The sequence below is a fragment of the Glossina fuscipes genome, unplaced genomic scaffold (assembly GCF_014805625.2).
Source record: "Glossina fuscipes isolate IAEA_lab_2018 unplaced genomic scaffold, Yale_Gfus_2 3, whole genome shotgun sequence".
Taxonomy (NCBI): domain Eukaryota; kingdom Metazoa; phylum Arthropoda; class Insecta; order Diptera; family Glossinidae; genus Glossina; species Glossina fuscipes.
This window is the reverse complement of record NW_023998417.1, coordinates 3,632,249-3,656,877: the sequence shown is the minus strand read 5'-3', so window position 1 is coordinate 3,656,877 and position 24,629 is coordinate 3,632,249. Positions and strand designations below refer to the sequence as shown.

The following is a 24,629-nucleotide window of genomic DNA, read 5'->3' as shown; positions in this document are numbered from 1 at the left end:
CTCAGTCACTCACTCATTAATTCTAATGCCAATATGTAGATAGATGTTATGTACGCGCTTTATATGCTTTATCTGCCTACATATGCTATTCTCTTGAAATTTAAATTTATTCCCTCTGAACTGTTTCTACGAGTGAATAAACTCGTTGAATAAACGTACACAAGCATATATATATATATATATATACATATGTCTTTATATTTCGAAATTTTCTAATTGCCTGCATTTAATTACACAGAATCACATTATATATATATTTGCTAACATATTTATATATATGTACGTAAACCACGCTGACATGTGCATATGCATTAGCTATAACATACATATCGTGTTACGTATTAACCAAAGTACTAAATTGTCAATACAAATGTTATAGTTAAGTGATTTTTAAATTGTAAATCGAGCTTATATATGTCATTAATCGTCAACTTGCCTATACCAGCCTATGCACTAATGAACTGAAAAAACACGGGGTATACTAACGACTTTCAGGAAGTCACTTTATGATTCGTAATCATCATAATCATAAGTTGAGTGGGATTGATTGATTTTTATTGTATTGGTTTATCTCTCGCTGTTGGTATCCCATATGTAGATAGAGATAGACAGCAAATTGGATTCGCTTGCTATTGCTGTTATAATAACGTCACGTAAACTTCAAAGTACTTGTAAATCAGGGGGTTCATCACTGACTGTAACGTTTAAAATAAAGGCTTCTTCAACTTATTGATAAAAAAAAGCAAACAAAGTTTCTATGTTTATCTTAAGAAAGGCAAAGCATTTTTTCAGACGCTACCCCACCCATTTTATTGATATATCATATAATTTTCTTGCGATGTGTGCTTCGTACGCATCCAGTATAGTTAAGGTTGCATAGTGATTGACTATTGCCAATATGTCTTTTTTAATATCGTTCTTATTAAATATATTTAAAAAAGTTTAATATTTTTCTTTTTTTTAATTGAATTGAATAAATTAATTAAAACGTGTTTTTAACTTTCCTATTCAAAGATTATATGCAGATGCCTTTCATTTTACCGGTGACCTACTTATGGCTTGGCGGTACAAAAAAGAGACCACGATAATACTGTTTAGCAAGGAATAGCTTTGTTATAACACTAGGATGATTTGCATTTGTGCCCCTTTTCACTCTGTGGATTTATTGCTTCTACACTTCTACCATCCTATTTATCTCTCCCAATGGTATACACTGTTGCCATGTTTTGTGAAGTTATTTTAGTTGAAAAAAAATCACGATCGGACAGACTTAGCCATTATTGTCACTTGTCTTCTTTTGTCTATTGTTGTTATTGAGATTATATAGCAGATATATTTGGCATAAGTACTCGCGAATATTTTTTTTTTACAGAAATGGTCAAGTGTCAGAAATCATAAATTTCCAAGAATTAAGAAATTTCAATAGTTGTGTAGGAGTAATCCAAAATAGGTTTCATTGTAACATTAAAATTCATAAAGTCGTTTACTTTCATTCTTGCAAAAGTCGAGATAAATTTTTGTTTTTAATCAAAATGACATTTTGTAATACGATCATTATTTCTATCCAATATTTTGTAGTGGTAGTGGTACTGGTGGTGGTGGTGGTGGATACATAAGATTCGACCTTAAATGAATAAATTTTTCTTACTTACTGCTTGTTACTTAGTTATAATATTATCAACATTGTCCCATATTACTCGCGTATACATTCCTTTAGCTAATTATGTTAGAAGCAGTCCGTGACAACAAACGTGGAGGATATCATCAACAACTTCCTTTACGGAAATTGTGGCTTTTTTTCTGTTCAATTTTATTCTGCTCCTTTTGGCGGTAATTGTGGTGGCGCAGTATGAAAGTATTACGTGCAAAAATTCTCCATTTTTCTTTTGCTTATTTTTTTTTATTTTTTTATTTTTTTGCAACACAATGCTTATGCGAAAATATAATAGAGCAAGCCAGCAAGACTGAACGTATCATCCCCAACATCGTTGATGAGATCTGAAGAAAATGAAAAAATATCATTATAAGTTTTTACACGTTCCTGTGGAAAATGCTTGTAATTAGTATTTTTATATTAATTCGCGCTAGCAAGAAACCAACCTTTCCGCTTAACCCCTTACGCTGCATCCCAAAATTATGAATTTTCATTATGTCGCTGTATTGAAGTTGATCTCATTTTGTTTTACTTAACATTTTTTTCTTCTTATACCTGTGGCAAATAGATGTTTCTGAAATAATAAAATGTTAAGTTTATGATTAGAAATTTCCCACCAAAGTTAAAGTGGTGAAAAATGTTAGGTCACAGCATGCTAATAAACTACTTAAGGATGTCAAGTGTTTTTCTGATTTAAAAAAAAAAGAAATTATGTTACCTTTTTCCACCTGTAAAAAAACTAATATATTCATTTTGAATTTTTGTTGTTACAAAAATATATACATATATTTATATGTATAAATTAAGTTAAACAAACACAAGTAGAGCAGCGTGCACGCAGACAGGTGATTACAAATTATGGTTAGAACTAACGTACCATCAAAATCTAATATTTAGTGCAAATTTTGCTAAGAATTTGGTTTTTCTACAAGACCTTTATTTGATTCATCCCGATTACTGAAAGCTGGAGGTATATTAATTTTACCAAAACCTTTGCAATACAGGAGAGGAGGGACTCCATAAAGTATAGCACCCAATTCAGAATTGATTTAAGCATGTCCGTCTGTCTGTCTATGTAATGTGAGAGGGTTAGATAGAGGGTTAAATTTAGCAGAAACATTGCAGATGCCCTTGCACACAGATTGATGTTGGAAGTAAACAGAGCACACGTCCTCTGTACAGTAAAATGAGAACATCTCCGTTTTACAAAAGCAAAAAGAAAGCAAGATTTTTAGTCATTACGCAACAAATCAGACTTCAGCGCTTGTAAAGTTTCTTGGACGCATTTTGAAAGGGCACCGCAACCCCATCTGACTCAAGAATGGGTTTTCATGCCCTTTGAACCTTTTCGCCTCTACCACCATAGGAGGTAATATGGCGTAATCGGCGCCCTTTAAAGAGTTAGACAATTCCTATAAGCTATGGGCCTAAACTACCCTGGAGAATCCAGATATGTTTATTGTGTATGGCTCAATAAATCCACTCTGGTAAGAAATGAGATAAATTACTGGCAGAATAGTTTCCTGTGATCGTAAACGTTTGACTGCACTTTTTCTAGTAAAGATTGTTCGGAATATTTCATCGAGTCACATAGGCCGCAGAATGTAGAGATGTTTCCCGATCTTGGGGCACTATGTAATAACATGCTCCTATTTAATTTACACCTTTCCACATACAACTCTCTCTTAGTAAGGCTAAGACGGCAATTGATTTCATAAAATGCCGATCGGAGAAATTTCATGCAAGAAGGTTATAAATGTCATTGATAAGACCAACACTTGAACGCACTCCTATCACGTATCGTTGTCATGGAGACGCACTTGAAGAGGATCGAAGGTTGTGAAGAACGTGGCATTGCTGAGCTAGCTAGTTCGGAAGATATGGGCGTCTTTTAAGTTTTTGTACCACGGACTCTCCACAGAGAATTACATCTAAAAGAAATACATGTGCTTTGCCATTATAAGAATAAACAAAAGCCTACTTATCGAACGTCCAGACCATAAGCTTTGGACTATGGTCTCCTTCGGCTAATGGTCTGCAATGGGAGACCCCGAATTTACAGACATTTGCGTTACAAATTGCAATCAATTAAACGGATAAAGGATGGGCTCCTCTTAAGGCCTTTTGGGGGATATAAACATCCTCACAAAATATATTATAGTGCCGTAATAAATATATCATCTCTGGTCTGACATATGTGTATGTATATACGTCAACACTGTTCACTGACTCGTATGACTTCTGAAAAGTATCAACCTTGAAACGATACGTTTCAAATTCTAATAGTATTAATTGTATAAAATTTTACCTTATCTCAAAGATGCGTTTATTTAATCAAAAAAGAACGAAAGGTAGAAATGTTTTAATGGGTGATAAGATTCAGCTGAGGCGCAATTTATATTCACTGTAAGTTTGCAGTATTTTTGTACGCATAAAAGGATTGAAACATATTTGGGTACAATTTAAGAAAGGAAGGAAATTGGAGGACGGACTTGTTCGTTTTTAAATTAAAGCTTACGCGTTACTGTGAAATGTAAATTGACTGGGGGCATGAGAACAAATTCAGGATTTTTCGCACAACACTGTTTAGCGGATTTTATAAAACTGTTTTTAACCCAGACAATGTCTTACCTTAGACGCCAGTGTAATGAAAAGTCAGTTCAAATTTTTTTGTATATATTTTTAAAATATACTTTTTTTTTTTTGATATTTACTATTATTTATTGTGTACAATATTATGTCATGTTTTATGTGTTTGCTTTGCCGTACATAATAAATCTATATTATATTGTAATATCTGTACATGTATAATTCTACGTACGTATGTTTATGCTTAGATAGATATAACTATCTTTATATCTATAGAATATTTGTGTAAAAGAAGTATATATATGTATATATATATATATATATATATATATAACTAAAATGTAAAATTTACGATTTAAATCATTTCTAAGTAATCATATTTAATACCCACCACCATGGTCTTTATTATAACAATCAAGATTAGATCAAACTCTCCAGGGATATTGCTTTACATGTACAATTTTCTTTAAATTACGAGATTTTAAATGAAAAAAAAAAAACAAAAAACATTTTTATGGTAATAGCAAAAGACACTCATCACTTATTATTGCTAATAGTATTTTTCATAAAAAATAAAAACCTGGAGAGATTAAATAATTTCGCAATTTGTTGCATATGCTGTACTTGAATAAATCGATTTTTTACACTTTATTTTTAATTCATTTCTTTTTTTTGTTTTGTTGTAGAAAAAAGTTTAGCATAAAATATTTAATCATAAGTGGAAGGTATTCGAAATTCGACCAAAGCCGAAATTTCTTATATTTAAGAGTATTACTATCATCATTCCATGTTATTATGTTTTATTTTTATAGCCAGCAACAGACATTTGTAAGTATTTGCATTGCACACATTTTGAATCTACTTATGTACACACAAAGAGTCTTAACAAAAATGTTGTAAATTTATTTTACGTTTGTAGAAAGTATTTCCACACATTCACTATTATCATTATAATTGTACATTTACACATAAATACCTTAAATTTAGGGATTAAAATTATTTAAAGTTATAAGGATTCAGGAAAAGCAGGAATGAAGTTATATTCGGATTGAGCTCAATTATTTACTGTATATAGCATATCCACCAACCGTCTCTTTCGTCCGTCACACTACGTCACTAACAACCACTTACGAGGAATGTTAGAATATATATTAGTAATATATTCCTAATTGAATCGACTGACTTCCTGTACCTATCATTTAACAGTCTCTGTAAGAAACTCTCTTAATACCAATAGTTCACGTAGAAGTTGCTTACATTCTTAAAACGCACACTCAATTTGTGGAGTTATCTTGAAAGGAAATATCAAAATATTTGACTCATATATACATATATATACATATATATATATATATGAGAAATAATCCCGATATAAGTTTAACGAGTTGCTGGGCACAATTTCAAATGGTTCAAGCGAGTCATTTGGAGATGTTTAGAAAGAATTACCTTTAAAACGAACAAAGATTGTTTGTTTGTTTAATAAAATAAATCAATATTTGTGAAGATGATGGATGATATTGACACTTTTATTGCTGCATTTTGTTCTTCATTAATCAATATTTGCCGTGCATGGTGAAGAAAAGTGTAAAGATACATTTTTAAGGGACAAATTATTTAATCGATCACAGAGGTGAAAAGATACTTTTCCTTTTCTGCAGCAAAAGATAGGTCGACTTCAACTTTATTTAGCTAAATTATTCCTGCTTTAGAATGGATTTTTACATATATGTACTATGCAAGCAATATAAATAATTTTCCATCGATGCTATCTCTTTGCGTGACAAACCGGCTGATAATCACTTGGAATTTTATTCTAACCAAGAATGCATCAACTTTTTCTTTTTTTTTTTCATTATAAGAACGTTCGTTGGCGGATATGAAATTGTTTTGTAATTATGAGCATTTTTATGATATTTTAGTGAAACATTTCATTATTTCTATAATTAATTTCTTATATTAGTATCATCCTTGGTGGTATAATGGAATTTTGCATATATATATATATAAATAAATATATATATATACAAATGAATTTTGTTAATACAACTTTTTCTTATTATATAAAATGAATTATATTTTAAAATTTTTATTATATTTATATATATATATATAAGTGCTTGCTTGCGCAATTTTATGTTTACACATAGAAGGCAATTTTTTCTCTTGTCTTATTTATATATTTAAATTATTTAGCTATTATATCCAATACTACGTAAAAGCTGATTACGTAACATTTTGAATTGATAATGCAACCGCGTTTGGTGTCCGTAAGTCTTTCTATAAGGTGAGGGGAGCACTACCGCCATGACATACAAGCGCATATGGTAATCATTTTTCTTAGCAAAACTTTATATCCCACATTAGCGTACGCATGTAATGCGGATTTAAGTTTGTCCGTCTGTCCGTGCATGTATTTTGTTGTCTTCAATCTAAATGTCGCAAAATTTTTGAAATATTTCGATCAAATTTAGTATCCTGACGTTCGTTCATCCAAAAACTAATCAGAATTGAAGATGGATTGAATCGAATCATTTTCACGGCCATTTCCCATATGGCGCTTTATTTTGAAAAAGTTTCTAATTTTATTTGAAATTTGGACTACGTCAATTCAGAGCTCTCACCCTTTACATTCATTAGGTAAAGTACTGTAGAATGTTATAAAACCGAGTAACTATAATGTTTTTACTTCTTTTAAAATACATTTTGCTTTCGAAAGGAGAATAGAATGGAGCTTTTTTTTGCTTTTAGCAAAACACTTTGCCCACAATTTGGATTCAAATTTTTGCTATCATAATTCTGACTAGTCATTTAAATAAACCTATACGGAATAAACATACACAGAATCTTATGCAAGCTAATAAATGCGATCAATTACTCAGTGCAAGGCTTTCCCATAAAAAATTCATTGTAAAATCCTTGAGATCAGTTTGAAGGACAAATGCGATATACATACTCAGAAAAGGTTTAAATTTTTCAAGAAAGCTTCTTCTGGATAAGCAAGAGAAACTTGGACAAATGCCCAAATGTACTAGCAGTAATCGACCTTAAAAAAATTCATCTTATATCCATATATAGATGAATATTATCCCTCTAAATCTCAAGTGTTTGGCAAGTGAACGCATTTTGTCGAAAGTAAATTGTGGAACATAAAACTAAACTTTAATTTCAAGTCTTTTGTTTACCTAAGTGTTAGGGGAACTTAAAAGTATAACAGCTAATGGTAAGCCATCATGAATGAAGATCTATCTAACAGTCAGTCTACTCTCTTCAAATTAAAAAGAATCTTGCCCCTTGCTGTGGCTATTAGGAGATAACCGAAAGTTCTTCACTTGCGTAAGGATATAAAATCCACCTTTTCGCGATTGTTTGGAACTGGATTAGGCATCACGAATTACAAACGATAAGACAAGGTAACAAGGACATCATTACCGTGTGGATTTGGATTGCCGATAACTAACTGATCTTAAGGTCTATTTTTATTAATCTCATCAGATAAGTAAGATTTGATTGGTTGATGAAGTATTTTGAGAATATAATACAAATCGGAAATCCTACAAGCATTTGGAATTTCGTACATTGCAGGCATTTTCCGAAGCATTTCAAAATTGAAATATTTTGAGCATTCTAAACATCAAATAATTTGAACCCCGAAAGATTTCAAAGCCCAGATTATTTGAGAAATACTTATCTGAAGTATGATGAGGTATTTTAGAGGTTTTGAAAAATCTTTATGCCCCTCCCCCCTCGCTCTCTCTCCCTCCTTCCCACACTCCGTCACTCTCTCTCTCTCCTCCACTTTATACGTTTCGAATTAAAAGTATTCAAATGTAATGAAAAAAAGATAAAAAATTGAAAAGGACTTAGGACTCTAAGAGTTTCGAACCTGGAAATTTAGCAGCTAAATTAATTAAAGGGTTTGGAGTACGAGACATCCTGGGGCAGTTGAAATATTGTGAAGGTGTCCAGTTCGTTGTTCAATGCTTCAAGCATATCTCATCTGAAATACTCTGGCTATAGAAATTCATATAGTCTACGGACTTCAAAATTTATATATTTAAGGATTTGAAAGCCCAAATGTTTTGATTTACATCTGCTCCGCATACGCTCAGTAATGAAGCACCAAGTGATCGGTTAGGCGATTATTGAGATCGATTGTCGAAAAAAAGTTGAATCGCAAACGCGATTCAATGCCATAGGCACAAAGTAGAGGGACGGTTCAAAGACCTAGCTTAAACTATCAGTCCGATGAATTTTATTGTTTCATATTCTAGCTCAAATTGTCTTTACGTCTGTATGACTATACAATTAATAATTTGGTTAAACGTATCGTATGGTAGTATTGAATATTTAGAATTCGAATTCGACCGAATATTCAGCAACGGGTGTAAAATTTGCTTATTTTGAACGGCTTAATATATATGCATGAGATTATAGAGATTTCAGTTTCTTTATTTTTGATAAAGCGGTAAAAAAAAACTTAAGTCCTAAGACGCTTACATCACGAAATGATATTGCAAACGACATTTTCCTAGTGATTGCGATTTAAACTTACAAAGTCTTGTGCATTTACAATAACACAATTGTAAAACTAAGATGTATGAAGAGTATATAAAGAAACAATTATGCACGTATATATGTGTGGAAGTAATTATGAAGTTTATAAAAATATTTATGTGTATTTATTATGTTGCTTTGTATGTTTTTGTTCTAGTCAGAGAGCAATAAATTATAAATACAAGAATAGAGTTTTTCTTCTCCTACACTGCGCAGTCCTTTAGGTTGCTGTTGTTATGTTTTGTTGTTTGGCTTAAAACAGCTGTTCAGCGTTTATGTTTCATCGAAATATCAATTGTTCATCGAATTGAAACATTTCCGCTTTCTCCCAATTCTATACGTCACTCTGTTTTGCGTTAGTATTGGTAATGTAAGCGCCATTAACATGACCGTTTTGCATTGGGATCTTACCGTTTGTGAACATTACCGCCGTTTGAGCAGAATTGCCATTTAGATGAGCTACCAAAGGATTTTTAGTAGCTTCGGCTGGTGGTGTCGTCAGGGGTGGCGTTACCGGTGATGGCTTTATCAATTCTAATTTGTCGTCGGTGCTGCCCTTTAAAGGATTTTTAACTAAACCGCGAAGCTCATTCGAAAGATGCGGCATTGCATAGCGTAATTTCTGCCAGAACCACGGATCGCCCCACTTCAAATAGGTATTTGTTTTTAAGTAAGCTTGCAGATCACTTTCCAATTTCTCGATATCTCCTATATCGCCGTAAATTATTACAATAACTCTCGCTCGGCCTTCGTTGAGTGCAGCCTTATGAGCTGTTTTGAATTCCAAACGAGCCCATATCGACTCAATAAAGTTTTGCGATAAAACAACAATAGTGCGGCGAGATTCGTCTATAGAGCGAATTATTTGATCGGGTATAAAATCACCGACGATAAAATCACGTACATGCACACATAGTTTAAACGGTATTGGACCATTCTCCAATTGTGGCACCAGGTAGTCAGCTATAAATTGCTGATCTTTATGAGAATACGAAATGAAAGCATCATATTTCTTGTCCTTGTCCAGATCTTCTTCCGTCACAAACCACAAACACATATTGTGGGCATACAGCCAAACCTTAATTTCCTGCTGATATTTGTAATACAAGGCTATTAAGAGACCGAAAAGGCAGCCAATTAACGAAATGGCTACAGCGACTGCTATGACAAGCTTTTTATCTGCCGGACATATGTCGGTAATAGATAATTCGTTAAAGTATTTCAGGGGTTCTGTGTCGAAGCATGTCATCTTTGAAAGATCGGGTATTAAACGGTAATTACTTTGAACTGATTGCAACAGTGCCTTAGACTCACAATCACATTGCCAAGAATTTTGGGAGAGGTAGACAGCGTAGAGCGACCGGCTTTCGTTCATAAATGTCAAAGTGCTAATGTTTAGATGCGTTAACTGATTACGTCTGACATCGAGATGACTTAATTTTGCGGGTAGAGAGTGGCCTTCAATTTTGGTCAAATTATTGCCAGCCAAAAACAATTTAGTGACATCGGCGTAACCGGGTGTTTTAGCTAAAGGCAGTTTGGCAATTTGATTGTTTTCCATATACAGTTCTGTCCCACTTAATTTCAATTGTTCAAGCCTTGGTAAAGGCGGGATTTTCGTTAGATTACCATTTGAGCAATTGACCATCAAGACTAAATCGTACGAACGCACCCAACAATTACAGCCACGTGGACAACGCTTCGGTTTCGTATCTTCATGATCGAACGGGCATAATAGCTCCATGGGATCCAAAGCGCTTACCATTTTGCCTTTTAATCGTTCGGGCTCTGAGCATCGTAACCACTTCGTATCCAAATCAATTTGTTCACGTATATCTTGAGCCAATTCGCCTCTCAGGAACTGCACGAAACTTAACAAAACGCAGTCACAGTGTACCGGATTATGATTTATATCCATAAAGATCTTCTTATTTTTCTCTGATATGTCTAAAAAGGCTATATTTTGAAAGTTCAATGCCCTTAACTGATTGTGAGTTAAATTCAAGAAAATATTGTGTTTCTTTAAATATTGGAAATCACTGTAATCCAAGGTAGTGATGTTATTGTAACTTAGATCGAGTTGTTCCAACTCGAATAATAGATATTTCCAGTCCCGGAATATATACATAATCGAATTGTTTTTCAAGTTCAATGTATGCAATTCGCTTAAATATTGGAACGGTGATCCAAATTCTTGCGAAGCATGGTTTTCGATTAATTCCATATAGGGTTCGCTTAAACTCAAACGATTATTTTCAAAGTCAATATGGCGCAGATTGCGAGTGTGAACGAAAGCACTTGGACTTATTGTTGTTAATAAATTATTACTTAAATCCAAGTAACGCAAATTTGGCAAAGTGGAGAAGATTTCACTGGAAACGAAGTAAGAAAAGCAATAAAGAAAATGTATTAACATATGGTTTGAGAGAGAAACATTTGAACATTTTGGGTAAAGTTAGTTACCTTGTAAGCTCCGTTAAACGATTATATGATAATTTTAATGCCAAAAGATTTGCGGTATTTCTGAACAGACCATCAGTTAAGGTCATCAAATGATTTTTACTTAAATCCAAGTCTAAGAGATTGTATTGATTTTCCAAAAGTTCGACAGGCAGACTATCTAACTGATTATCTGTGATTGTTATATTAGTTATCGCCGTGGAATTACTAAACAAATTCCCGGGCACATATTCCAAGTCGCAGCTTAGCCGTACATCTCGCAAATGTGGCAAATTGGCTAGTAGAGCCGAGGGTAATCGTTTTAAAGGAACACGATTATATATTAACCAGAATTCGGTTAAATTTTTATTATGTTGAAAAAGACCTTCCGGTAAACTTATAAAATGATTGGCATTTAAATTAATATGACTAAGATTCGTTAGGAGCTCGAAGACATCTGAACGAAAAGTCTCGATGCCGTTGTTATGTAAGGCTAATGAAGTTAACGAAGGTATACCTTCGAAGGTTTCTTTAGTTAGATTACGCAACTGATTGCTCCACAAATTTAAATCAACAAGCTTATGTTGCATGCGAAATATTCCTGGTGGCAGTAATTTGAGATTGTTGTGACCCAATTCAATGAAATTAAGATTCTCCAAATTCACAAATATATTAACTGGCAATTCAACATTGTTTGATCGTAAGTCTAACCAGGTTAAATTTCGTAGTGATACATCAGAAAATAGATCTTCGGGCATATGTGGCAAACGCGATGAACTGAAACGTAGACGACCCAAACCCGTGAGGCCACCAAAGTGCTGACGTGTTATATTGGCGCCCAATTCATTACTGTCAAAAAGCAAAGAGTTCACTTTCCGTATACCCAAATGATTAAGGATACTTGCTATCGACAGGTGCCCAGGTAATGGGCAATTTTGTATTTGTACTGTCGGATAATTGCCAATAGTCATATTAGGTAATAGTTGATAATCTTTGGCGTTATTGCATTGTATTTGTACATGATCGTTGGGTCGTATGCGTACAGAAATTTTCGGTTTTGTCGCCGGACAATCGACTTCAAAGTCTGACAGAACCGGCGAACATTGACACTTTGATTTGGCTATTAATTCCATGCAATCTTCACGTAATTTCATTGAATAGTTCGCATGAGTGCAGGTGGTAAAATGCAGCAGCAGAATAAGTTGTATTAAGGCAGTAGCGATGGCGGAGCGGTGTAACGTTAGAAGATTTTTGCATTTTGAAGTTGGTCTGAGATTCATGATGATTGTAAGAAAGCAATATTACTGCCGGAGGTATATTAAAAAATATGGTTTTTGCTGTGAAAGAGACAAGAAGCAAAGAGAAAACATACCCATTAAACCAAGTAAGTAAAGGCAAAGATGCTCCCTTTGGTGCAGATGATATAGTTAAAATATTTTTATAAAATACAAATATATTTCGGCTTGCTCTCTTGCTCAGCCCTTTATAACCAATTCGAGGGGAACGAAATGAAAAATCCCCACACCATTGTAACATTTAAAATGCCCTTTGTGATTTTACCTTTTTATTCAAATCCGTATCGGTGAATACCGATTTTGATTACTATTATTTAGTACTTAGTTTTTACTCACAATTCTTAAGAGATCTATTTATAATTTAATTGAGAGGAACTTAAATTTAGAACACTTCAATTCTTAATTTGGTCTCTCTTGACTCGACTCGATTTTGTCTTCCGCAAATATTGTGCTTATATATAGCCTTTTACAAGGAACTTGCCAATACCTAACCTACCTTCTTCGCGACATTTTTGTGTTAATCCCTTTTTCCGCTAAGTGTTCTTCTATTCCATCTTAGTCTTTTCGTCAATTGTCATCTGCATGAATCAGGTAAAACGTGTACTTGGCTTTCGGCTAATTTTCATGAAAACTCAAATCATTAAATGCGGAATTTTTGTGCCAGTATGTGTTATTACGCTTTAAGGAAAGTTCGGCTTGTTTTTTGCTTCCTGATAATATAAACTATTATAAAAAGTACTGAGCTCACTTATGAAGAGATCATTACGATATAGCTTGTTCTAAACGATTTTGCCCTTTTGAAGGATTTACTATATCCTAAAGGATACAAGACTAGTAATGTTGAGAAGATTTAAGTATATAAAAATTTTTAGCTACTACTCAAACTGTGAATAATAATGTTGTGCTGGCAGCTAAAAAAATTTTTTTTTACACATATATTTTGCACCTCTTATATTTGCTTCCTATATGTTCATATATATACGCCACGTGATCAACAATAACGATGGTATAGTTTTTTGTATATTTTTTTTCTTTTTTAAACTTTTATTTTTTTTTATCGCAAGTTGTGCTTTTTTAATCATTTGTTTGTTATGACTTTAGAAAACGGGAAGGAGTTGCGCTTGAATATATATAGGAGATAGGGAAAATTGTGTTTAAACATGAGGAGTAATGGTCCGATATGAGATTTGTGCAAAGCAAAGCATGAGGAAAGACTAAATGTAGGTAAAAGATAACCGACATATATGCGCACATTAAAAAAAGAAAAAAAAAAAAAAAAAAAAAAAAAAAAAAAAAAAAAAAAAAAAAAAATAAAAAAAAAAAAAAAAAAAAAAAAAAAAAAAAAAAAAAAAAAAAAAAACGCATCACGTAATGCCTGCTTTGATTGCATATGGTAGGCAGACGTGTTGAAAATTAGTGTAGATACGATAGTATGGTGTGTAAAATGTCACATATGGTGGTGCATGTCTGGCTGTAGTTGTTCATGTTATTTTTGCTTTCTTTATATATGCAGTCTGCGCAAAAATTTCAGAGTATTTGTGGTGCAATTATGGTCAGGAAACGTAACACACAACAATTTTATGTACGCAAGCTTTCGTTTTCGCATTTTTATTATATATATATATATATATATGTATATGGATATATATGTATATAGCAATGTATTTCTCTATATATGAATATATATATATATATATTTGCTTTTAGAAGCGCAACAGAAAACATTGCTACACACTTACACAATGGATGTTAAAGTTGAATATAATAAAGACGTAAATGCAGTGGCAAAGAGAGAGAGAGAGAGAGAGAGAAAAAAAAACAAAAAAAAACAACGAATAAGTAAAGTGAATAGAGATTTAAAAAAGTGATAGAGGGAGTGAAGAATATTGTGGCAAAATGGTTACACATTATTATGAGCGCTTTAGAGTAACTGAACCCAAGTTTGAACGCACAGTTATTTTAATGAATTTCCCGGTTACTTAAGCTGTAAATAAACTTTTCGTATGCACGAAAAAATCGCATTAACTATTTTCCTCTTCTTTTCGCATAGCATAACAAATTATAAAAGTTCAACAGTTTGAAATTAATTTGAAATCTATTATAGAATGAAACTGCTCCCCGTTGTTAGGTTTACTACTTTTACTGAACACGTTGCACTATCTTTTGTGTTCAGATGTGAATTGATTTGCAAATAATTTTATTAAAAAGGCTTTAAACAATTGTCAATATGAGTGCAAATTTTTACCCATAGATGTCTTGTCTTAAATCCAAATTACTGAACATGAATGTAAAATTAAGTTTGATCGAATCTTTTTCTTCGGAACATTGTATATTATTATACATACTTAGTAATTATATACAAAAGGAAAATAATATATAAACTATAAAACTAGACAGGAAAACGTATTTGCATTGTTGCCAATGCAATTATTGTGTAATCGATAATGTTCTGCTTACTTACAAGCACGATTATATTTCAATAACATGTTCGACCATTCTTTTCGTCAATTTTTGGATTTTAACTTGTAACAAACACATCTATGCATAATTTAAACTAATTGAAAATTTTAGCGATAGAGAGGCAGACATTGTTAATGGCGAAAAATCGCGGCATAAATATGGTTGTGAGGAGGAGACAAGCAAAGGGGCGAAAAATAAATGGATAGACCGATAGGAAAACAACAAGGCAGCGGTGGAATGCCTAGGCAAACACAGTAAATCGACTCTGCAAGTTTTGATTTTGCAAGTTAAATGCAGAGCACAGCAACAGGCCACTAAATCAACTTAAATTTTCACTAAACATGAGAATTCGTTTAGCTCTCACTCAAAATATGTTAGCCTGCTGCCCTGAAAATATTCTAAACTTACATATATATCAGCAAGTTTTATTTCATCTGTCGTTCTATTTAAGAAATTATTTGCAAACGTAAAATGGATAAATATATCTTGATCAGTAAAATCTTCTTCTTCTTCTTCTGTCAAATTATTAAAAGTAAAATTATCCATTAGTATATTCAACAAAGTAAGATTCGTTGATTGAAACCGAAATCTTTCGTTTTTTGTAATACATGTAAGCAATTAAAAACTTAATTGCATTTCTCGTATTTTATTTATTTAATTATCCTTTACAAAAATTGATTCAATAAATTATGCATAAAAAAGTTCTCTCTGTCATCTTCAGATGAATCAAAGAAATTTTTTAAATTCAATGAAAACTTAAAATCTCTATATTACGAACACGTATAAATATAAGTTAGGGGAATAAATGTCACTCATACGTCATGTAAGTCTAGTCTACTATGACTACGTGTGTGATGGCTGCAAAATAAATTGTTTACATATAAATAATACATACATAGATAAATAAAAACTAAACGATTTAAATATTAGATGACTCATACGACCCGTATATTTTAATTTTATTGATATTAAATGCAAGCATGTCTATATCTGTCTAACTATCTATCTAATTTTAATTACTGTTTCAAAAGGATTTATTTTAATTGAAAACTTTTTGAAAAACGAACAAAACGATTAGATCCTAACGAGAAGATTTTGGCATTTCGATGCAAAAAAAGAGTATCTCCTAATTATGAAGTTGAGACGCTGTGGAAAACAAATTAATTAGGTAAAAGTAGTTACGACTGCGTGTGGGAGGGCAATAAATATATGTGTATATATGGCTTTAATTGTGTAATTATTATATGTATATATAATTACGTTTTATACTTTTTAAGTAAAATTTCAATTTAGTGATGGAAATATTGTTGCCAATGCAAAATGCTAAAAAAGAAGAAATTATTTAAAAAGACATTTTTATTTATATTGTGGCAAAATGTCATTTCTTAATTATTCGCAACATGAAATATTAATTCAACTGTCATTATGCAATACAATAACATTGAAAACATTGAAAATGCTTTGTTGATCATTAAAAATGATTAATTATTCTCTCTGTGCGTATGATGTCATATTGTGTTGACGATCAAAAAATGTATGAAAAATGTTATGCTTTCAGCATACTTTTATTTACATAGAAATGCTTTAGTCTTTTTTTCCATTGCTGTCAATTTTGATTATTATTGAAATTTTTATTATCAAATTTATGTTTTCAATAATAATCCTATTGACATATATACATATATTTAAGGTTATCAGATTATTATTGTAAATTAAACATAATTTAATAGAAATAATTAAAAATCATTATATATATATATAGATGTGTAAATGTGTCAAAGCTGAAATTCTGTAAATAATTATCTTATATATATATATTTTTTTTTTTTCTACACCTGTTAATATCGATATGTCGTCATTGCATTGCTTATAAAATCATTTTAATACAATTATAATTTTAATCTGAATTCAAAATGTTTTACATAGCATATACCGTTTCCTATTCTTCCATTGTTTTGATTCATTATGATTTATTTCATTATATATACTACATATCAAATATTCATCGTTGATCGTAATTTTTCTTATGTTGTGTTCTTTTGGTTTTCTATGGAATATCAATAATGATTACACTTTATTTCATAAATTTATCCTTTTCACTTATGATAATAATTAAATAAAATAGTATAATAATTATAATTAAATAAAGTTTCATTATTACTGTAATAGTCTGTAGTAGATGTAATTTAATTATTCTTACATTGCCATTATTTACCGGTTTCTATGAATAATACATGATTGCGTATATATTCGAAGTAAATTTATTTAACATACCACTAAATTTGATTTATTATTACATCTACATCTACGTCAATTTGTTGTTGCTGCTCTTATTTGTTTCACTGCATTTATCTTATGACAATTTTGTGGTAAGATTTTCTCAATTATTGCATACATACATACATTGCATACATTGCATACATAGCATTTTAAGCAAATGTTAGGAGAATAAATCGATGAAGGGAAGAAAAGTTGCAAGATTTATTTAAATTTTGTAATTTGGAATTGTTTTAATTTTTTTACTCTCAATATTGCAAGAAAAGGTGAAAGAAATAGGATGAATAACTAGAAAGTCTCTATACTTTTTAACAGGATGTTTTGTGCATAGTTCGTTCAAATCATTCCGCTATTAATGTTGGTACCAAAAGATTTTCTCTAAGGTATGTCTATGGGGCTTTATTACGGTTCAGTATTGCAACCATTTGCTAAGGATGTATTAAGTGCCAAAATTTCAATTTTTCTAATTCATAAGATTTACAATAGCAGACAGCAGATTAAGGAATGGACAGATGGACAGACAGGTATATATTGACCAGAAATATGCGCTTATCAAGAATTATAAACACCGTAATACTCTATTCCCATAGTTGCAACTGTGATATCTGCACTCTATCTACTGCAGCCCTGTTCCTAGGCGGTGTGGGTAGAAATGCTTTGATAAGCACAGTTTTTCAATAGTTAAAGTTGCCTTTAAATTTCGAATTTGGTATAGATTTATATTTCTTCAATTTACTTTACATAAAAATATGAAAATGTCGCCTATGTAAGCTGTATGTACTTGTGTGTCTGCGATGAGTGTAAGTCATTAAATTAATTCCTTAGGGTATGCTTCTACTTAAACTAAAGCTGAGTTGATGACGATGTTATCTATATTTGCTTATGTATATGCAGATGTGTTAAGTCATACGTAAATTTATCAGCGTTCATATACAACGTGACTTCAAAAGTTTTTGTATCGTGCAAGAGCTCGTTTTTTTTTTTTTTCTTTTCTTTTCTTTTCTTTTCTCTCTCTCTTGAACAATTTTCGCTTCTATAAAATGAAAATTGTTGTACGAAATGTACGGGTGTAATTAAAAACGTGAACGTAATAATATTTGTGGGAGTCTGTGCTTGCGAAGTTTATGTATATATGCACTAATAGAGAACAATAAACAATTGTTAAGGGGGTTTAAGTTCACCAGAAAATTTTAAATTGTTTCTAAACACGACGGAAATCTAAGCTAAACTTTAATTAAGAAAACAAAGCTTGACAGTTTCATAAACACCTCAGAGACTGATTTATCATTGGACGTTGTAAAGTGTTTAAGCGCGCATGTGGCCAAAGGTAAGGGATGAATTTATAATAGAGATAATAATAAATGAGTCAGTAAAAAACTTATTGATAAGTTGTAGATAACATAAACAGATTATATAGCAAGTTCACTACTATGTACAACGAAAACACAACTCACTCGTTTCACATATGTTCTACGTCGAACACATTGTATCTATTTTTAATGATTTGCAGTAGTACCTTAGGTAATCAAACACAAACCAAAATGAATATGCGCATGTGGCTCCTTTCTTTGCAGAAAAAAGTATAAGTGAACAACTTGCACGATTTAATTAATTATGGAGTTTATCTTCGACATAATGATTTTATTAATGAAGAATTTCAAAATCTGACTCAAAGTTTTAAACTAATAAACGTTTCTGTGCGCTTTCGATTTCGAATCGAGAAGTAAAGCATTGAAATTTAGTTTTCTCTGCTAGAAAAGCATTTTAATTGGTACTTCACCTTAGTTTCAATAGAGAGACAAACAGATATCACGGAAGCAATGCGAAGTGCGAAACAAAAATGCAATTCAAATATAGAAAACCTAAGCATAATTCATCTGTTTGAATTCTATACCTTCTTCCTGTTAGCAGATATCCTGAGGAAGGTCTTTCACAAAATATACTGTTTTTATTTTGCAGAATAAGTTTTCACAATGGATGATATACTTATACTCTTAGATATAAATAAAGTTTTTTGAAATAAATTACGTTTGTAACTGAGAGGAAGAGGAGATGTGTAAAGTTCTCATACACGTACATGTATGTAAAGCTTGATAAATATTGTTTAAGTTATTACCTTTATTGCAGTATGTTATAAAGAAGGATACTTTCACGTAATATTTCTCATTTCATTCATATAAAAGAAGAAATTTTATAGATAACTACGCTTGTATATATATACACTTTTACCTGTGCATATATATATACTTGTTTACTTGTTGTTTATTGCTAATCAGACAGCAGTTCGAAGGTGAAGCAGTTTTTTTTGCAATTCGTTTAAACGCTTCCAAATAACGCCTTCTGTATTACATATTAACTAAGAGTAAGAGTCCTTCCCTCCCCCACCCCTCGTCTTTATTTGCTCAGTAAAAGTTGAATGTAAATTGAAAGTCTAATAAAAGTAGATAACAAGTATGCATTCATACTGTTATTTAAGTTTGCTGCCACTTGAGTATAATAAACGTTTAACGTTGCTAATTAAAGCGACGGACATAAATGAATAAAGATTAAAAAAAAGTGAGAGAAAAAGTTGCGCTATTTTTCTGTACATTTTCATATAATCAGTTTTCTTAATTTTTTTTTTTTTTTTTTCTATTTATTTTTTTTTAACTCTCTCTCTCTCTTTCTCTCTCTCTCTTTTGCTTTTTTGTTTTTCTTTTTCTTTTTTTGTTTCTTTGCGCCATTTCACTATCTCAGGTTCTTTAAGTGATAATACATATAAAACACTTAGACAATGCTTAACAAATAGAAAATGGCGTTTGTATAAATGTTCTTGTCTATATTTGCATTTCTATTGCAAATGTACGAGCAGAAGCGTTTAAGACCATTACTGTTATTTAGTTAAGAATGGTGTTTAAACTCTTGAGACGTATGTTTAAAATATTAACAATATTTATACTTTCTACCAATCGTTTAAAAATTTTTCATATATAATGTATAGCTTTTTCTGCATTTAATTTAATATAAGAAATTTATATACTCTCTAAAGTATGCTCCGACTTTCGAAATATATTAAACGTTTAAAGGTATGCTATTATTGTTTGCAGTTTCTAAGCATCAGCATTGAATCTAAGAGAATTTTTTATTTTATTATAATTTTATTCTATTGCATATTTTTTGGCTGCATTATCTAATGTTAATAATACTGAAAATTAATGAACATAATAATAAAAAAGGTTTGCGCGTCGTTGCGTTCTCTCTTTTGTTTGACATAAAAGAATGAAACTGTTAAACTTTGCAACTACTTTGGAAAAGTTGAGCCAAGTTTTTATAATAAATGCATACATACACATACAAACATATATTTCTTCTTACTTTCGATGGGCAAAGACCTTAAGGTAAATCTTAATTCCAACGCCTATACATACGCAACTAAAAGTAGGTAAGTAATGTAAGGGAAGCATTTATCAAATCTATGTTAATGCGATGAAAATAAGAAAAAAAAAAAAAAAAGAAGAGAAAACGCTTATTTATGCTACACACGAGCACAAACAAGACATTAAATGGGATCAGATAGTAGTTGGAAAAGAATGGAGAAAAGACAACCGGCCAAGGGTGGCGAACTATGATTTTTTTTTTTTTTTTTTTGTCCCAGAAGAACAAAGAGCAAACGTGAAATATTACATGAATGAAAAAGAAGACAATGCAAAAATATGCACCTTCACCTTGCCCTGCGAAAGAGAAGACAAAATTGGTTATGTATGCAAATGCGCTTACAACAATGTTTTCTATTTTGTTTTTGGCAATTTTCAAAATGAATATTTTAAAGATCTTTGAATCTCTTATTGTGTTGTGCTTTAGAATGGAAAAAAAATGTTAAAATTATTTTGAAAAAAAAAAACAAAAAAAAAAAAAACGAAAAATTGTTACTCAGAAGTAAAGTATGCTTATGCTACAGGCAAAGTGTTGTGAATTTTGAAAACGTATTAAATTAATGGGAGGAAGAAATAATTTTTTTTTTTTTTAATTACAATCTTTATTATAACATATCTTATAACCCTCCTCAAAAATCACAATTGGGAGAGAGTAAGGTCAGGCTGAGAAATTTCCACACAATTTTTGGCAAAATGATTAATTTTTTCTTCTTTTCTTATTTATTTATAGTGCAATTTGGTTTACATACAAAAGACACCGGACATATGTAAATTTTTAGGTCTACAAATACCAATAACTGCTACTACTACCGCAGCCAGCGTGATCACAAGTAGTTCAACTACCACTATGGAGAATTCTAATCAAAATGTCGATGAAATGCAAAAAATTCCTGCTCAACCGATTGAAAGAAATGGCTCTATAGGAAGTAAGAAACAAACAAAGAATTTCTTTGCAAAAAAAAAAAAAAAAAAAAAAAAAAAAAAAAAAAGACTTTACAAAGAATTTTATTACTTATATTACACAACTTTCTCCTACGCTTGAAGTGATCTTTACGTATGTATATATATACTATATATACTATATAAAAATTTATTTATTTAAAACAAAAAAAAAAAAAAAACAATCATAAAATATTAGTTAACACCAAAGATTTGACAATGCAGTATATTAAAGAATCGATCCACTTTTCGATATTTAGTGTGAAATTAAGTTATTTATTTATTTTTTACATTACTTAAACGAAGAGCAAGAGCAATAATGAAAGAAAGAAGAAGAAAGAAAAAAAAAAAAAATAAAAAAAAAAACTTAAACCATTGTTATGAGAATGCAGTATTTCCTTAAGCCATAAGTCCATATATTGAACTGACACATTTACTATCATTTATGCTTCGGCTTTAAATGTGATGATGATGATGATGATTATGATGATGATGAGCACTTTCTTAATATAAGATTTATCCATCTTATCTGTATATTAACGCCTTAAACCTATGTGTAGTAAAATTTTTGTTTTTCTTTTTATGGTAATGTCAATAAATTCGTACAATGGATATGTAAAAATTGTGTTCAAAATTATTTACCAATAGGTTGGATTTTTGGAAAGAAGAAGAACAAAATTTGAAATAATTTTGTAAGAAAATTTTTAGTTTTGAAATTTATTTGATGGGCCCTAATTTTAATTGTGCAAGAAAGTACATACTTTTCGCTTCCGGACGAAAATGGTCCAGTGCTTGCATCAGTTTGTGTAAAAAGTTGAAATCCCACATTGGAGATTCCGTGAGATGTCCTCGATCGACATAAGATATAGAGGGAATGATAAACTTTTTGTGAGAAATGTGAGAAAAGTGAAAGTTAAGATGAAATGAAAGAACAAATTTGTTGTTGTTATTACGGTATTTTTGCAAAAAATTTTGATCAACGACTTAAAATGATCAGGAAATGGCAAATGTCAGTTGAATTCGATGGTTGGTCTTGTTGGATGAATTGTCTACATAAAATAACATTTAGTATTATTGATTTATTCAGCTAGGGCCGAGTGCTCAAAATTCTTCTTCTTTCAAATTCATTAATGTTTTGCATTCTTTATCGGAACGGTATCTACGTCTGGCTGGCAATTTTGATTTGAATGATGAAGACCGCATTAGCCCGCCAGCAACGATGGATACGGACCTAATCATGAATATGTTCGCCGAAAATACCCGATATAATGGATGCCACTAACATTCCCAGGGCAACAGTGCATAATCATTTAGACAAAAATGGGATATGTCGTCTATTGATTTTGCATCCGGGAAGAAACTAATGGGACAACGTAATATTGAACCTTTGTTTTTGTGAATGCAATATGTTCCGAAGATTATTTTTACAATAAATTCTCTAAAGCTTATTCCGTTTGCAGGCACAGTAATTGGATTGCCTTTAAAGTCATAGAAGATTTGATGAAAACAATTGTTGAAGAAATTGTTTGCCATCGTATTAGAAGCGATGGAAATTTCAATGTTTTGAGTTGTGTGTGTGAGTGTGTGTGTGTGTTATATTCGTTTCCTGTCTGAGTTGTTCGCTGATTTTTTTTATGATTACTTTATGCTTACTTATGCAAAGATGCGTATGAGTCATTAAGTAAATGTTTGTCGCACGCTAACTAATCAAACAATTAGCGCTGCATAAAAGACCATACCGGGCTTCTTGACTATTCAAATGGTATTATATTTCCTAAAAGGCGGAATTTTCTCAGAGGCGGAATTTATTAATCAAATTTGATTTCTTCTTCTTCCAAGTAGAAAATCGCAAAATTTCTTTGTCCTTTACTTTCTTTGCATTCAATACAAATTTTCAAAGCTTAAAAGTAAAGCGAAAAGGGGTAGCAAAACGTTCCATTTATCGGCAAATGGAAGATCGTTTTTTGCATTTCCCATTTTTCCTCATGTTCAACGTGAAGAAAAGAATAGTGTGCATTTTTTTTTCGTTTTTCTTTTTCTTCTTATACACGTTGCGGTGGTAAGCATCAAAGATTCCTTTTTCATCTAAGTCGAATAAAGTTTTTTTTTTTTGCATTTTATTTTGCTTGTTCTTCGTCTCTTCTTTCTCATCAAGTCAATTGTGTGTATTTTAGTGTGGATGCCATTTGAAAGTGTCTCTCTACACGTATCGTACGTAATGCAATAACGAAACTATGCTTTATTGCTGCTATATTGTGCGGTTCTTGTGGTAACTATGGTTTTGTTTGTTTATGGCTGCGTTGTGTTGCATGCATTAAAGGGGTCGGTGTACTATTTCTTGTTTATTTGGTTCTTTCAATTTTCACTTGTCTGTAAACAAACTTTATATCCTTTCAGAAGGAAATTTCACAATCTTTATGTATGTTAGGTGTCGTGTCGCAACATAATTTGTATCGTGTTGCATATGTGCATTTTTTCGGTTATATCCAAATGCAGCTGCTACTTATGTATGCATTAATGTACACATGTTTGCTTTAGCTGGTGTGTATGTATGTATTGGTTGTTTATTTGCTTATTTCGTTGATACACTCAGCTGCATGTGCAGCCGTAGAAATTTGTAACACAATGCCCAGAAGGATTCAATCTAACAATTCTTTACTAGCTCTCAATGCACAAATGACGTTATGAACAGGAGCAACAACAAAATAGCATAAGCAAAGAAAACTGAAAAAATTGAGAGAAAAAAAAAAAACAAAAAAAAACAAAAATACAAAACAACAAACTTTTCACTCTGTACTGTATTGTTTAGTTGATGTCCTCTGTTTGCAAAATTTTGCATTTCGCTTATTGTTGAAGAATATGAAAAACAACCCGAGATAAAAGCAACAAAAATAGTTACAAAACCACAACAGTCGTGTAGAATATTTTGCCTGTAAATTAGAAGCAAACATCTGTGCATTATATAGACATCGGGTTATTACACTTTAAGACAATTTGAATGAAAATATT

At 31.4% G+C, this 24,629-nt stretch overlaps 2 protein-coding genes across 3 annotated transcripts in view; one reads left to right on the top strand and one right to left on the bottom strand.

The window, feature by feature from the left end:
* Window positions 1–22,902, top strand: part of LOC119634480 (cation-independent mannose-6-phosphate receptor) — a 107,124-nt gene extending 84,222 nt beyond the window's left edge. Inside the window, exons 16-17 of the mRNA XM_038028693.1 lie at window positions 21,412–21,633; window positions 22,708–22,902. Coding sequence (XP_037884621.1) covers window positions 21,412–21,633; window positions 22,708–22,902 — 417 coding nt within the window. The remainder of the gene's footprint in view (window positions 1–21,411; window positions 21,634–22,707) is intronic.
* On the bottom strand, window positions 1,045–13,037 carry LOC119634722 (protein toll). 2 transcript variants are annotated; one of them, XM_038029051.1, is made up of 4 exons: window positions 11,261–13,037; window positions 9,209–11,169; window positions 2,101–2,228; window positions 1,045–1,998 (listed from the first exon to the last, which is right to left on the bottom strand). In XM_038029051.1, the coding sequence occupies exons 1-3, from the start codon at window positions 12,514–12,516 to the stop codon at window positions 2,173–2,175; spliced, it is 3,273 nt and encodes a 1,090-aa protein (XP_037884979.1). In that variant the 5' UTR covers window positions 12,517–13,037; the 3' UTR covers window positions 1,045–1,998; window positions 2,101–2,172. The 2 variants fall into 2 exon arrangements, with proteins under 2 accessions (XP_037884979.1, XP_037884977.1); XM_038029049.1 differs by lacking the exons at window positions 1,045–1,998; window positions 2,101–2,228 and having other exon boundaries at window positions 6,309–11,169; window positions 11,261–13,027.
* Window positions 22,903–24,629: the final 1,727 nt, after the last annotated feature.

What these genes read in the sequence shown, in the direction of transcription:
- LOC119634722 (XM_038029049.1), bottom strand. Translation starts at nt 12,516, where the DNA reads ATGAATCTCAGACCAACTTCAAAATGCAAAAATCTTCTAACGTTACAC. An exon ending in CGTTTAACGGAGCTTACAAG is followed by an intron (nt 11,170 to 11,260) that starts GTAACTAACTTT and finishes CTTCGTTTCCAG; the next exon opens with TGAAATCTTCTCCACTTTGC.